The sequence below is a fragment of the Crinia signifera genome, chromosome 3 (assembly GCF_055691185.1).
Source record: "Crinia signifera chromosome 3, ASM5569118v1, whole genome shotgun sequence".
NCBI lineage: Eukaryota > Metazoa > Chordata > Amphibia > Anura > Myobatrachidae > Crinia > Crinia signifera.
The window spans coordinates 19965125-19979784 of NC_139219.1; the positions used below are offsets into that span (position 1 = coordinate 19965125).

A 14660-nucleotide genomic window follows, 5' to 3' on the forward strand; every position below is an offset into this window, starting at 1 on the left:
CATAACTTCAGCACTACCCTGGGCCACTACTAGTGAAGACATTTATTTGTAATCAGCAGATAATAATAGAAAAATGTAAGGTTTAATGGAGTATTTACTCTGAATTGCATCCCAAAAATGTATCTACTGTGTCTAATTTCCTTTCTTCTTGTCTGTTTGACTGGCAGCGGTGGCAGCTCCCGGCAGTACCTCCTCTGCCCTCCTCTCAGGATCTCAATTTTGGCTTATACCTTTCTTCCTCTTCGTGCTCCTGAGATGATACCAAGCTCCCCCGCTGGGTTCTGAATGAGGCCTCCCCTACCTTCTTGCGCCCTTTCCTCCTCAGTCCTACTTCACCGGCACACCAAAGTGTCCAGATGTTACCAAAGACCGTCAGGCATGGCTGCTTGAAGGACCCGACAAGATACTGTGGGATCCCTCTGAGGAGACCATTGCATCTACAATACAAATAAGGAGAGAGAGAGAGACACTGGGGGAAGGCATTATAAACAATAGGAAAGAGACGGCAAAGGCAAGACGAGAAAGGAAGCAGAGGGGACGTACGGATGAGACGCAACCAATTTTCTTGGGGAGAATTGAAGACTTATGGTCCACATAGGAAACGTGGAGAAAATAAAACGAACATTAACTAATGAAAACATAAGCACAAATTTCTAATGAAACCGTGGAGGACATGACTGGGGGAACGCTACTCTGCCCAGGAGCAGAAGCCTTGTAGAAGATGTCCCAGCTGCTGTACCCCGATTTTCTAAGTAGATCCGTTGCGTGCTGCTCAGTACCATATTCGCTCATGTATGCTCAAGCCAGTTGCATGTTCCTCCATGATCATATATACATCTTTATGTAGTCATCTGTCCTATCCATCGAAGTCTCCACTGTTGGCCAACTTCCTCATCAAGAGAACATGCACAGACTTGTTCTCCATGGAGAACGATTGTAGACCTTAATGGAGGTAGAGAACTGTAATCCATTATCCCAGGTAGAGCTGCCTCGTTTCATTCCTAGGTCTTCCCAGTCGCCACATAAAACTGACATCCATCCCATGGGCCCAAAGCATTTGCACCCAATACCTCACTAGTCAGAACAACCAATGACTGGAGACTGCAAACAGGGCAGCGCTTTAGGTATTTATCGTAGAGGGAGATGTATCACAGCTGCCTGAGATCAACCTCATATTTACTGATCCTTTATCTATTTTGAGACATAAATATATATCGTCATATCATTATCAATGAAAGTGCCCTAATCTCAGCTCGCTACGCGGGTGTGTATACCGCCATGCCGCATTCTGTTTTCTCCAGATGTGTTGGCGCCATTCATACTTCATGACTCATAGACTTCCGCAGGGGTTATTACAGAGGTCATCTGATCATTAGGATGACATTTAGGAAATTGTTACCAAATCTGAAAGTTTTAAATAAAGTGGTATCCTTTTCTAATGGTGTCTATGCTGTGTAGGGTCTTTGGACGAGGACGGATGAACGCGTGGAGTGAAATCATCTATGAGGGCTCGTAAAAGTGAGAGAATGGGTGGCTAGGAAATTGTCATAGCCTACGACTGCATTTGGTGGGGAAGAATACATGGTAACCAAAGAGCCGTTGAATTTAGTTGCACAACAAACCTATTTTAAACAATTTGGGCTCACAAGTACACACTAGATAAGGACTGGCCAAACCATTCCTCGAGATCTACCAACGGTCCTCGTTTTCAAAATCATGTAGCTGGAATACAGCTGTAGTTATTACTAACTGTCACATTTCCCAGATCACCTAGCTGGTGCACATGTGTAATCATTACTAACTGTCACATTTCCCAGACCACCTAGCTGGTGCACAGCTGTAGTCATTACTAACTGTCACATTTCCCATACCACCTAGCTGGTGCACAGCTGTAGTCATTACTAACTGTCACATTTCCCATACCACCTAGCTGGTGCACAGCTGTAGTCATTACTAACTGTCACATTTCCCAGATCACCTAGTTGGTGTACAGCTGTAGTCATTACTAACTGTCACATTTCCCAGACCACCTAGTTGGTGCATAGCTGTAGTAATTACTAACTGTCACATTTCCCAGATCACCTAGCTGGTGCACAGATGTAGTAATTACTAACTGTCACATTTCCCAGATCACCTAGTTGGTGTACAGCTGTAGTCATTACTAACTGTCACATTTCCCAGACCACCTAGCTGGTGCACAGCTGTAGTCATTACTAACTGTCACATTCCCCAGATCACCTAGCTGGTGCACAGCTGTAGTCATTACTAACTGTCACATTGTCAAATCTGCTGCATTCATTCCTACTATAGATCCACAGGTGGCCTGAGACACAGGAACTGTTGGTTTGGCCACCCCTGGACTAGATGATATCGTATACGAACGATATGGTCAACAATTTCTCTTGAACTCCCGAACGAACAATATTGTGCATACACACTGAACACTATCGTTAACCATATCATTCACGGAGGACATCATTAACGACCCATGGGAGTGCGCACCGTTAAAGATATGAAGCATACACACTAAGCAAGCTCAATATCGCTCAGAAGGGCCCAAATCATCGATAACATTTAATCTATCGCTCAGTGTGTGTATATAAAGGGTATAGTAGGGATGTGTTTGCGATAACAAGCACCCTTTACTAGCCACATAAATATTTTATTAGTAAACACATTTTTTATTCATAACTCCCGTTGGGAAATGACTTGCGTGTGATCGTTGGTTGTTTTCCTCCTGCCTTATGGTTGAAATGCGGCAATTAAGAATAATTTTGTCTTTAGCACATCAACATTTTTCTTACAAGCCTCCAGTTTAAAAAATAAAATAGACAAGTTTTCATTTTCAGCCATAGGGGGCTATTCTGGTTGATTCGCGAAGCTGCGAATTCGCAGCCTTGCGAGTGCACCGAACCCCGCCTTACATATGGTTGGCTGCCGCCATCCATTCACAAGCGCAAGTAACATCCATTCGCAGGCCAGGGGGATCCATCCATTCGCAGGCCAGGGGGATCCACCCACATCTTTCGATGGTCGCCGACCATCGAAAGATGTTGAAGGTGTACGCATATGTAATGTTGCTCTGAGCAAATTGACATATGCGTGCATGCTGGGAAGGAAATGGGCGGGCAGCTGTCATCCGGTGATATCAGCTGCTCGCCCGCCGCACCCGCGTCATGGCCTCATTAGCCCATGAAACGCTGGGAGTTCCCATATGCTAATTGGGCCACCCTCCGCCCCCGCCCGCTGTCCTGGGTGTGTGTACCCGGTGAACAGTCTGTCCGCCTTCGGTGCTCGCACCCTGTGTATGCGCAGTAAAACAACAACGGTCCCGTTGCTAACGGACCTGAATAAGGTCTATAGTGTATTGTTAATTGGAATACAAAAAAATTAGTGAGAATTGTTTTATATAGTTTATATAAAATAAAGGGGGTTATTCAGACCTGTTCCACGGCTGCAAATTCACAGGCCGCGAGATAATCAATATATTGCACATGCATACGGATTCTTGCCTCATGCACAAGGCCATCCTGCAATAAAATCCTGCTACGTTTTCTTATTTCTGGCCATACGCAAGATGATTGACAGGAAGCCGGCGTTTGGGGTGGTAACTGGCCGTTTTGTGGGAGTGGCAGGGAAATCTCATGCATGCCCAGGCATTTGAAGGGAAGTCACGAGACATCAGCTCCGGCCTCAAACAGCCGGTTTCTATCGCAGCCGCAGAGTAAGTCCTGGGTTACGCACACACTGGAAATATCATTCAGTGGGGAGCGAGTTGCATATGAATTTGCTGATAATCGCAGGGCTGTGATATTTTAGCAAGATTTTTACAAGTCTTGCACAGGATTTCACTGTGGCTGGGCGGGAATTACCTAAATGCAGGGCTCTACCAAATAGCAGCCCCCAAAGTACGGGAATTCCTTAAAAAATCCAGTACTATTATATGAAACCACCACAGGTCCGGGCGGGTGTGGTATGGGACTCCGACAGTCATTATCCCGACATCGGGATCCCGACTGGCCAGAGTCAGACAGCATGGCGAGTGCAAAAAACCCCTTGCGGACTCGCTACGCGAGCCACCTATTCTATTCTCCCTCTATGGGGGTCCTGGACCCCCACGAGGGAAAATAGCGGGTGGCCGTCCGGCACCCGGCTGTCGGCGTTTTGACAGTCGGGATCCCGACGTCGGGTTAATGATTGTCAGGATCCCGACTGTCGGGAACCCGTCCGGCACCCGGTCTGGGCAGGAGAATGTTACATGTAATGTAAATGACAGCTATGAATACCTCCCAACATTCGAGTGCTGCGAGGAGGGACAGTGCGTGCATCGAAATGTTGGGGGCATGGCCTAGCAGGAAGGGGATGCGGAGTGTACTCACAATGCTACTGTGAGGCTACGCCCCATTTTTGCCACTGTAGCTCCGCTGGCACACACATATGTGCAGCGGCGAGGTCCGGGCAGCGGGGTTGGATTGGCGGTTGGGAGCTGGTAGCGGCATTTGCTGGGTAGGAAGCGGCTTTTTTTTTTTAAAAGACTGGCCGGATGCTGATTGGCTGAGAGAATTCTCTCAGCCAATTAGATGGAAGGCTGCTGATTAACCCCTTCAGTGGTAATCCCGTGAATTTTCTGGACTATGCTTCAGGGCCCAGACTGGCAAGCCCAGAAAATTCTCGGGATTGCCACCGCTTAGAGCCGCGGAGGCGTGGCGGGGGCAGAGGCAGGTTGCCAGGGGCAAGGCCGGGCAGTGGCTTACATAGCAGCAGATTGTAAAAAAAACAGCCGTGAGTTCGACAATCCGAGGCCGATTCCGACAAAACCGTTTGTTTTAAAGTCCGATCTGTTTTGGTGGAATCCGCCTTCAATGATGTCGAAAACTCCTAAAGTCCTAGTGGGAAAATAAAAGAAGTAAAACCAACCACCCATATACTGTAGTATTGCTGACAACATCAGCTGGGGCTTAATTCCGTATATATAGTGGCTCATGTCCGGCAAAATTGTCATAAATTGTATTTTTCTTTGTAAATTGAGTTCTCTCATCCCCACACTCCCCGACGTACCAGAGAAAAGACAATGCTAGACAAAAAACACAAAAAATATCTTTAAGACAAATTGGATGTAAAAAATGAATATTGTTTTTTGCGCCTGTTCAAAGCTAGACCAACGAGACGTCAATCAGTTCTATGTCTCAGTAATAGAATTGGCAAGGAAAATATAAATGTGTCAAATGTGATTTTTTTTGTGTGTGTGTGTGAAATAGAATTCAAATGTCTTTTTTCCAAATACACGAAGCGCAGAAGAGGAAAGAGCAGATCGAGCACTGTCTGTGCTACACGTATTCTGCGGGTGCTACGGTCCACCCAACGCTTATAGCCGCACCTACATCAAGTTCTACAGGGTAAGAGGGTAAGTCCAAAGCAGTCCATAGTCTGACATTGGCTTCTGCTGGGTAGCTGCTTCTCTGCTAGATTTGGCCATACACTTATAGGCGGTCATTCTGGTCTGTGCGCATGTGCAGGCTCCGTTTGTGAACAGATGCGGCAACTTGTATAGTCGCCGGCCCGTTCGCATGGAGCAGTGCAGGCATGGGGCGGCAGGCATGGGTCACGCCCAGCAAATATGAGTCACCAGAGAGTAGCTTAGATTTGTGGTCGTTACCCATCCAAGGATTATGGTCCCGCACGCAAGGCTGCGAATGGATATTTATGCAAAACATCTATTTGCATGCGTGTGGGGACATTTGCTGTGCGACGGGAAGGGACAGGGAGGGGGGATCCACGGTCGTGTGGACGGCGTTTAGTTGGCTCAACCAGAATGACCCCCATATACCGTAAATCCCATCTGGCAAGTAATACAGGTCATCATTAGTGTAGTCATGCAATGGAAGCAGATATAGCCATGTAGGGGTACAGTCACTAGGTATACAAGCATTAGGCCGACACCACTAGGTCGACATGGGGTTAGGTCAACAGGGTCATTAGGCCTACACCTAATGCAGGGCCATCTAGAGGTATGCCGGGCCCCAGTAAAATTGAGGGTGTGGCCTAACCACGTTTCAAAAATTATTACAGGGAGAGTGAAAAAACCCTCTAAAGTGTGTTATTATCCCCCCCACCCCTTCAGCAGCAGCACACACCTACAGCAGCAGCAGCAGCACACACCTACAGCAGCAGCAGCCATACTTGCCTACCCTCCTGCATTCTGCAGGAGCCTCCCTGAAATAGCAGCAATCTCCCTCTCTCCCTCATCAGTCTAGCAATCTCCCTCATTTCACCTAGCTCACATTACACTGTTACATTTTTGGGGTAAAAAAGGAATTAGAGACAGATATTTACATTGAATCATCAGCGCCATTTCCCAGTAGCTCTTACTAACTGCTTTGGGGCTCACCTACATTTGGATATAAGTAATTTTAAAAGATTCCTCTCAGAAGTAGTAGTACACCCCCATGCTTCTAGGTGCCATGTTCACAATCTCTTTTCGCAATCTCTCCTTATATGGAACTAGACATGCCCTTTGGGTTGAGCCTGACATGCCCCCTCAAAGGGGCGCTGTGCAAAATTCTCCTGCCAACTATAATCTCCCTGAAATTCATTTTCAAAAGTAGGCAAGTATGGCAGCAGCACACAACTACAGCAGCAGCAGCACACACCTGCAGCAGCAGCAGCACACACCAAACAGCAGCAGCAGCACACACCTACAGCAGGGTTGCCGACTTTGAAAAAATCCTCTCCGGGAGAAGCCCGGAGAGGAATCTTGCAATACACGTTTTGGGGGCGGGGCTTAACTGTGATGTCATTAAGCCCCGCCCCCATTACAACAAATAGCCGAAATAACAGTTATCCATGGAGGGGGCGGGGCTAAAACATCACGATTGTGCCGTTTTAGCTCCGCCCCCTCCCCTGAGACCCGCGGATTGCGGCATATAAATGCTGCGATCGGGGGGCTCAGTGGGGGTCCCCCTGATTCCGGGAGGGTTGCCCACCCTTCCAGGGGCCGGGAGGAAGGACACGATTTTCGGGAGACTCCCGCAAATTCCGGGAGGGTCGGCAATCCTGCCCTACAGCAGCAGCAGCACACACCTACAGCAGCAGCACACACCAAACAGCAGCAGCAGCACACACCAAACAGCAGCAGCAGCACACACCTACAGCAGCAGCAGCACACACCTACAGCAGCAGCAGCACACACCTACAGCAGCAGCAGCACAAACCTACAGCAGCAGCAGCACACACCTACAGAAGCAGCAGCACACACCTACAGAAGCAGCAGCACACCTACAGCAGCAGCAGCACACACCTACAGCAGCAGCAGCACACACCTACAGCAGCAGCAGCACACACCTACAGCAGCAGCAGCACACACCAAACAGCAGCAGCAGCACACACCTACAGCAGCAGCAGCAGCACACACCTACAGAAGCAGCAGCACACACCTACAGAAGCAGCAGCACACCTACAGCAGCAGCAGCACACACCTACAGCAGCAGCAGCACACACCTACAGCAGCAGCAGCACACACCTACAGAAGCAGCAGCACACACCTACCTACAGCACGTGCTGTGCTGACAGCAGGCTCCGCATGAGCTCTCACGCCGGGCCTTGGAAATTAGTACACTCCTCTCGGCGGCCCTGACCTAAGGAATGTCAACTGTGTGAAAAACCCCATGTCAACCTTTTGACTGTCAATCTTCCCCATGTCGACCTAACCCCATGACGACCTTCAGCCATGTCCGCCTTCATGCATGTCGACTTAGTGGTGTCGACATAATCCTTGTCAACCTAGTTGCTGTCTAAGCATTGATCCATACCCAGCCATGTAGTTATTTCCTGGTGACTCCCCATCACATTGAACACACACGTGGGCTGATACAAGTCCCATTGCGTGGATGGACCATTCTGGTTTTGGTACTGCGCATGTTCCATTTCATTACATACAAAACGTTCCATTCCTGAACTTCCTTTCCAGTGAGGCACAGCACCGTTCAAAATTCAAATAGGGGAGCTGCACCAACTGCCAGGGAGTCCCGGACGTCAATGTTTGGCAGCAGTTGGGGTGGCAGTTGGTGCTGCTCTTCTATTTCAATTTGGGGCTGTGCTGGAGCAGCCAGTGGCAAGGAAGTCCGGGAACAGAGCATGTTGTACCTAATGGAATGAGTAGGTGGGCATGAATACGTGTAGGGGTGATTCAGAATGCAATGTAGTTCAGCTGCATCTCCACTGGGTGTTAACACATTGCTAAAGGACGTGTGCAGTAGATGGACTCGTGGGCTAGGCTGACTTACTGCATTTGGATCTCTTACACCGTGGAAAGTCAGGGATGATTACAATAGAAAAAAATGAACAATGGCCCAACATAAGGGGGTGCACTGTAATAAGCGAGTGTAGCGCTGTGATCATTGAAAATGCAGACACAAAGATATATTACATAAACCAGTAAAACGTCTGCACTTGACATGCGCAATGAGAGGCAGACAGAGGAGACCTGTGGGGATATTTCCATCCCTGGCCAGCTTGCCAACCCCTGTCCCACACCCTTCTGTACCCTGAAGCAGTGTTTTGATTTTTGTTGCACTTTCGTGCTGAAGGGATCTAGAATGTGGCCAGATTTCGTATTGTATTATACCAAAGCAGGGCCAGATTAACAATGGGGAGTCCAGGCCTCCACAGGAAAATAGGCCCTCACCATAACATACTGATGATCTATAGACAGGCACATTGTCAACTCCAGGCCCTATCACGGATTAGCATAAAATGGGAATAGCAATATGTATTCAGGTAATCCAAAAAAATATCAATTCACCAACGTGGCAGAAGATGTAAATAGTGGAACAAATTCACCGAAGTGGCAGTTCAGAATGATGCAGTAAGGATCTAGGCCCTTATTCTGATTGCCTCGGTCAAATTCGTTTGCAGAGCAAAGTTTAGTTCCCTGAGCATGTGTACCATTCGCGAGGCACATGTGCAGGTTTGGGCAACCGTGCACGCTCGCGACCTTACCAGTAGAAATACGCTAGCGAACAAACTTGTGCAGAGTGGGCGTATGGATGGGCGCAGCCACAAAACTGGGCGGTAACCAGGGCGTATACTGGGGTGGTGGCTACATGTACTGGGCGGTGGCTCTGCTCCACTGTGCGAGCGCTCGGACTGATTGAGCTCAAAATCATTCGCTTGGTAAAAGTGAGTCTCACGCCTCGCAGGCCAGCCGCTTCTCGGCTCCACATTCACCAAATACACACCCACGCAGCATACAAGTGTCTCTCATCAACCAATTGACTAACTACATGGCAGACACACGGGAAGCACACTTGTGCAGTTTAACCATTTACACTTCTCTGCGTTCATATCTACACTTGTATTATTTGCTGCTTTTATGTCCCATTGTAAAGTAACAAACCTTAACACCCAATTGTGCCTGTCATGTTACCCCAATAATACACACAATTACAACAAGTCGACATGTGTCAACTCTCATACAAACATTCCTAGATGAGCATCAGGGTTTAGCCACAACAATTAAGCAAAAACATAGAAAATGATGAGTCACACATTAATCTTCAAGACATCGCCATTTAGTTTGGGAAGTGAAACATTAACAACACTAGAAACAGACAGGTAATAATGGTTAATTACCAGTTTGGGGAGGCTATTAATTAACTGAAACCAATAAACACTATGAAATGAGGTTAATTGGTTAATGGGTTGTTAATGACTTGCGAGCGCATTCGTGCTGGGGCGTGTGAAAAGCCTGCAGAGCGTATTCCCACTGGATGTCCGAGCGAAGAGGCTAAGTTGTGTGCGAACACTTTAACGTGTGTGTATTGTAATGCAACTTCCCTTTGTCGTTGGAAGTCTTAAAGGTGTGCCTTCGCTGGCCGTGTGCGATTGGGTGCTGTTCGGTCGGTCGTGTGCGAATGTGTGTCCGAGTGAATGAACCAGAATAAGGCCCCTAATCGCATAGCCAAACATGGATGCATTTCTCCAAGTGAAACCAGGCGTGAGATGTAATAGGATGAGAGATTCAGAAAGTGAGAGATTTAGTAAGAAATTTTTTTAAAGCGGCAATTATTTACACTGCAAAATCACACTGGTTTTGCAGTGTAAATGATTGCCGCTTTAAAAAAACTGGAGATTTCTTACCAAATCTCTCACTTTCTGAATCTCTCATCCTGTTACATTTCACCCCAGGTTTCATCAGTGGAATTATTTTTATGAGTGAGACTACGGCAACCTTATTCCCCGTGGGTGCTGTGGAGCAATGTTACTCTACATTTTGTATATCCGGATTTTTAGAGCAGATTCTCAGTACTGATGCATGAGGTAAAATTCAATTGTGTTACACGCCTCCTGGGTCTATAGCAGGGTTGCCGACCCTCCCGGAATTACCGGGAGTCTCCCGAAAATCAGGTCGCCCTCCCGGCCCCCCGGAAGGGTGGGCAACCCTCCCGGAATCAGGGGGACCCCCACTAAAATGACACACTCGTGTCATGGAGATCAGTGATTTAGACTATTTCCCAAATGGGGGCGGGGCTTAATTACGTCACAGTCAAGCCCCGCCCCCTGAACGGGTAATGAAAGTCTCCTCTCCGGGCTTCTCCCGGAGAGGAGCATTTGAAAGTCAGCAACCCTGGTCTATAGTTACTGGCATCTATCAGAGCTATTCAATTGTTGCTCCAATCAGACACCCATTTCCCACTGCACACACATTTTTTCCCGCAGTCTCTGGAGGGGGAGAAAACAAATGTCTGTAGTTTGGCCACCCAAACCTTTTATACGACCAGACGGCAATATTAGATGGGTTTAGCAGGGTTAAATGCTAATGGCTGTCTGATAAGAGCAACAATTGAATTGCTCTGAGACAGCCATTGCTATAGATGGCCAACAGGTTGGCACAATTGAATTCCCCCCATGGTGTCTCTATTTGTCATTCCTGGGTGATAACAGGGGAGTGGCCAATCAGACCCATTAAGCTGCTGCATCTTATGTTAGTGTTGTGAGTGTGTTGCTGTCATGTTGCTAAAAATAATAATAATAATAATAATAATAATAATGTTATATATATAACATTCAACAAGTTTGAAACGTCATTGCAAATGATAACTGGTGCTCCAGCCAATCAGCTCCTAGCAGTCATGTGTTTGAAAATGCCCGTTGGAATCTGATTGGATGGAGTACCATTTATCACATGCAAAAACATTTTTAAACCCGTTTACTAGGATAACACTTGTTGATAAATCAGCCACAAAGTGCTTTATATTTGTGGAATCCGCAGCTAACATGGGACTGATGCAAGTTTAGATGGTGAGTCCAATAATAGTGTCTAAAGATGCCCAAAATGTGGGTCTCAGCAATGCGTAGTTGGACGCACGGACGTACGCAGAGGCTTTGTAGTGGCATCAGCGGTGACTGCAGCAAATGATGCAGACACAGATGTGTTTGCCTTCCACTCAATGTGTACATACGGGATGCAGTCAAAATCCCGACGGTCAAAATCCCGAATGAGTCAAAATACCGACAAGGACAAAATCCCAACATGGACAAAATCCCGACATTTAAAATCCCGACATATAGAATGTACAAGTGAAACAGTCTACATGACTTTCGGTCGACAGGTGCGAGGTCGACATGGGTTTTTTCACTGTTTTTTGAACCGACATGTGCCGACAGGCAGTATTTCATGCCCTACCATCCACTACGGCGTGGTGGGAGAATAAAATAGTGTGCCGAGCACAGCGAGGCACCGTGCCCGAAGCATTGCGAGCGATGCGAGGGGCTGCGGTTCACTTGCAACTGTGTCCATGTCGACTGTGTCGACATTCCGGTAAAAAAACAGTGAAAAAACCCATGTCGACCTCGCACCTGTCGACCGAAAGTCATGTAAATTCTATATGTCGGTATTTTGACCCTGTCGGGATTTTAAATGTCGGGATTTTGACCCTGTCGGGATTTTAAATGTCGGGATTTTATCCATGTCGGGATTTTGTCCTTGTCGGTATTTTGACCCATTCGGGATTTTGACCGTCGGGATTTCATACCGAATCCTTACATACTGCATATTCCAGCACTGTAAATTCCATCCCCATTATGTGACAGGAGCAGTAGGTGCATGAGGAGACAGCATCCAGACACAGGTCACCATCTAGCTCACAGAACGTCTGGTGTGAAAGCTGCTTTGTCACATCACCCATCTATTTCTGTACAATGCATGCTGGGAGGAGGCAGCTGAGGGCGTCAGGAGCTAAGTATAGAATATGGGTAACGTCGGCTTAGAAATCAATGTACCAAAAATATATGTTTTTGTTTAGCAGCAGATTTACATGGGATAAAGAGAACCGGCAGAGGAGGTGCATTTAGGGTTTTTAACCATTTTAGAGGAGAGCACAGAAATAAGGTCTACGGGTGGGATGCCAGCGCATATGTACTAACATATGCGACTGGCATAGCGGTGCGGTGACGGAGGCCCAGAGCGATACCTGTACTGTGGTGTGCGGGGGTTTCTGTCATCTCCCTGCCGCCTGCTTCTCCCCTCACGCCGGGGACAGCTAAGCAGGCTGTCTCCGGCTCCTCCTCCTCCCCCTGCAGCCGGAAGGATGTCCGGCTGCGTTACTAGGGGGAGGAAGGGCTTACCTTCCTGGTCAAAGAGGACCTGGACTAAGGTAAGCCAGAGGGAGGGGGAGGGGGGGGTCGGCGAAAAGAAGACCATAGGCTTCTATAGGGTATCGTGGTGGCGGGGTTTTAATACATAGGTAAATGCGGTAAACCGGGGGTTTTACCGCATTTTCCCCTTAGTACATCCCGCCCTAATTCTGTATTTTCCCTATTCTACATTTTGCACCATTTAGTTGTATTTTACGGGAAAAGCATGTGCAGAAAAAATTGACTGCAGGACAAAGTCCTCTCCAGTCCAGCCCCCATTATTGTCCAAGTGCTTCTATACTTCTGCCATACAAGATACTTGTCATCTTCCTGGCTGCTCTCCCCAGGTGGCGGTGCAGGGGAGTGATGTCACACAGGGGGCAGGGGTGAAGTCAAGGGGGTAGTATGGGGGTGTGGTGGCCAAGACACATGTCATTGTAACCACGCCCTCACTATATAATGCCAAGACTACAAGCTTTATACAGTAGGTGGCGTGGGTAGGATGATGCAATTCAGAAAGAATCACATCATAGGCCACCCAGACCACCAACTTTACTTGCCTACACTTCCAGAGGGCACGGAGGGTCTCCCAATATTGGGGAGCCTCCCGGCAGATCTGGAAGAGTAGACAAGTATGATTTCTACCAAGGTACAGGATATGGGTTTGAGGAGCAAATTTCCATAGTACTGGTTGGGATGGGGATGTTTCTTAGGCCGGGTAGACTTCAGAACGAGATTGGTACGATATGCCAAATCAAGACAACATGTCATCTAGATCAGTGGTGGCCAACTCCAGCCCTCGAGAACTACCAACCCAGCTGCTGCACAGGTGCACTCGTTACTCACGGACACATTTTAAAAGATCCACAGGTGGAGCTAATTACTTCACTACTACTGGACTTGGCTACCCCAGATCTAGATTGTGCAGTGTGTACCTTCAATCAGAAGCTCCTGTGGGTCATTAACAACATCTTCTGTTTGGCCATGCGGCACGGTCAACGAGAAGATATCACCAACGATGCCATGCTAAATGCAGCATGGAATGTTATATCGCACCATCGTACCTGGCATTGCCCATTGTGTATGGTGCAATACGTCACTCCACACCGGCCAGGAACACATCATTCTGATGCAGTGCACCCAGCCTTACTAATTATAGAATACTGTAATGTCCCATCAAACCTGGTTTTTGCAGAGAAATCTGCACCTTTTGGCAAACATCACCAAGAGGTCAGCAGGAATTATGAAACCGTCCACACTATTACTCCCGGGTGGACAATGCCATGAAAAACTAAGCAATACTGAAATTACATACCTGGATACTAAAGGACAGATGGAAAAACCTTCTAGAGGACTCAAGTGGAGAAATTGGCAATAATCAGCCAATAAGATTGTAGATATCATTTTATGGAATTTTCGATGTAAATGACAGCATCTCATTGGTTGCACCTGTCCCTAAGCTATAGATCTTGGTGAGAGATTAAAACAGTGAGAGGCAAAGCTCCAACCAAGCAGATTTTTGTTGGAGAAGAGGGCTGCACTGTCTTCTGTATGCATTGCCACCACAATAGGATGATGTCACTGGGATGATATCACTGACATGATGCTAAGCTTGCAAGACCTGGCACATGCCAATGTTTTGAGTGTCAATAGGCTATGTTTCCAGGCCACTAACATGACCCAGGATGTGAAGTATACAGAGAGACAAAGACTACACAGTATGACCTTTGAGAAACTCAGAGGCTCCGAGAATTATGCCTCCTGGAGATGCCGTTGAAGTGGATAGCACGTACGGTGTATTGGTTAGCATTACTGCCTCAAAACACTGAGGTCATACATTCGGATTCCCAGCATGACTCTAACTGCATGGAGTTTGTATAATCTCCCCGTGCTTGGGTGGGTTTCCTCCGGGTATTCTGGTTTTCTGCCACAACCCAAAAATAACAAAATGAAGTGTAAATGTGTGTGTGTGTGTGTGTGTGTGTGTGTGTGTGTGTGTGTGTGTGTGTGTGTGTGTGTGTGTGTGT

The 14660-nt window shown here is 47.4% G+C and overlaps 1 protein-coding gene across 2 annotated transcripts in view; it reads left to right on the top strand.

Annotated features, from left to right (window-relative positions):
• The window catches only part of MDGA1 (MAM domain containing glycosylphosphatidylinositol anchor 1), a 309099-nt gene extending 307660 nt beyond the window's left edge, over positions 1–1439 (top strand). For both annotated transcript variants that reach the window (XM_083175431.1, XM_083175432.1), the window contains one exon: positions 168–1439. In XM_083175431.1, the coding sequence (XP_083031557.1) occupies positions 168–259 (92 nt within the window). In that variant the 3' untranslated portion in view covers positions 260–1439. The remainder of the gene's footprint in view (positions 1–167) is intronic.
• Positions 1440–14660: the final 13221 nt, after the last annotated feature.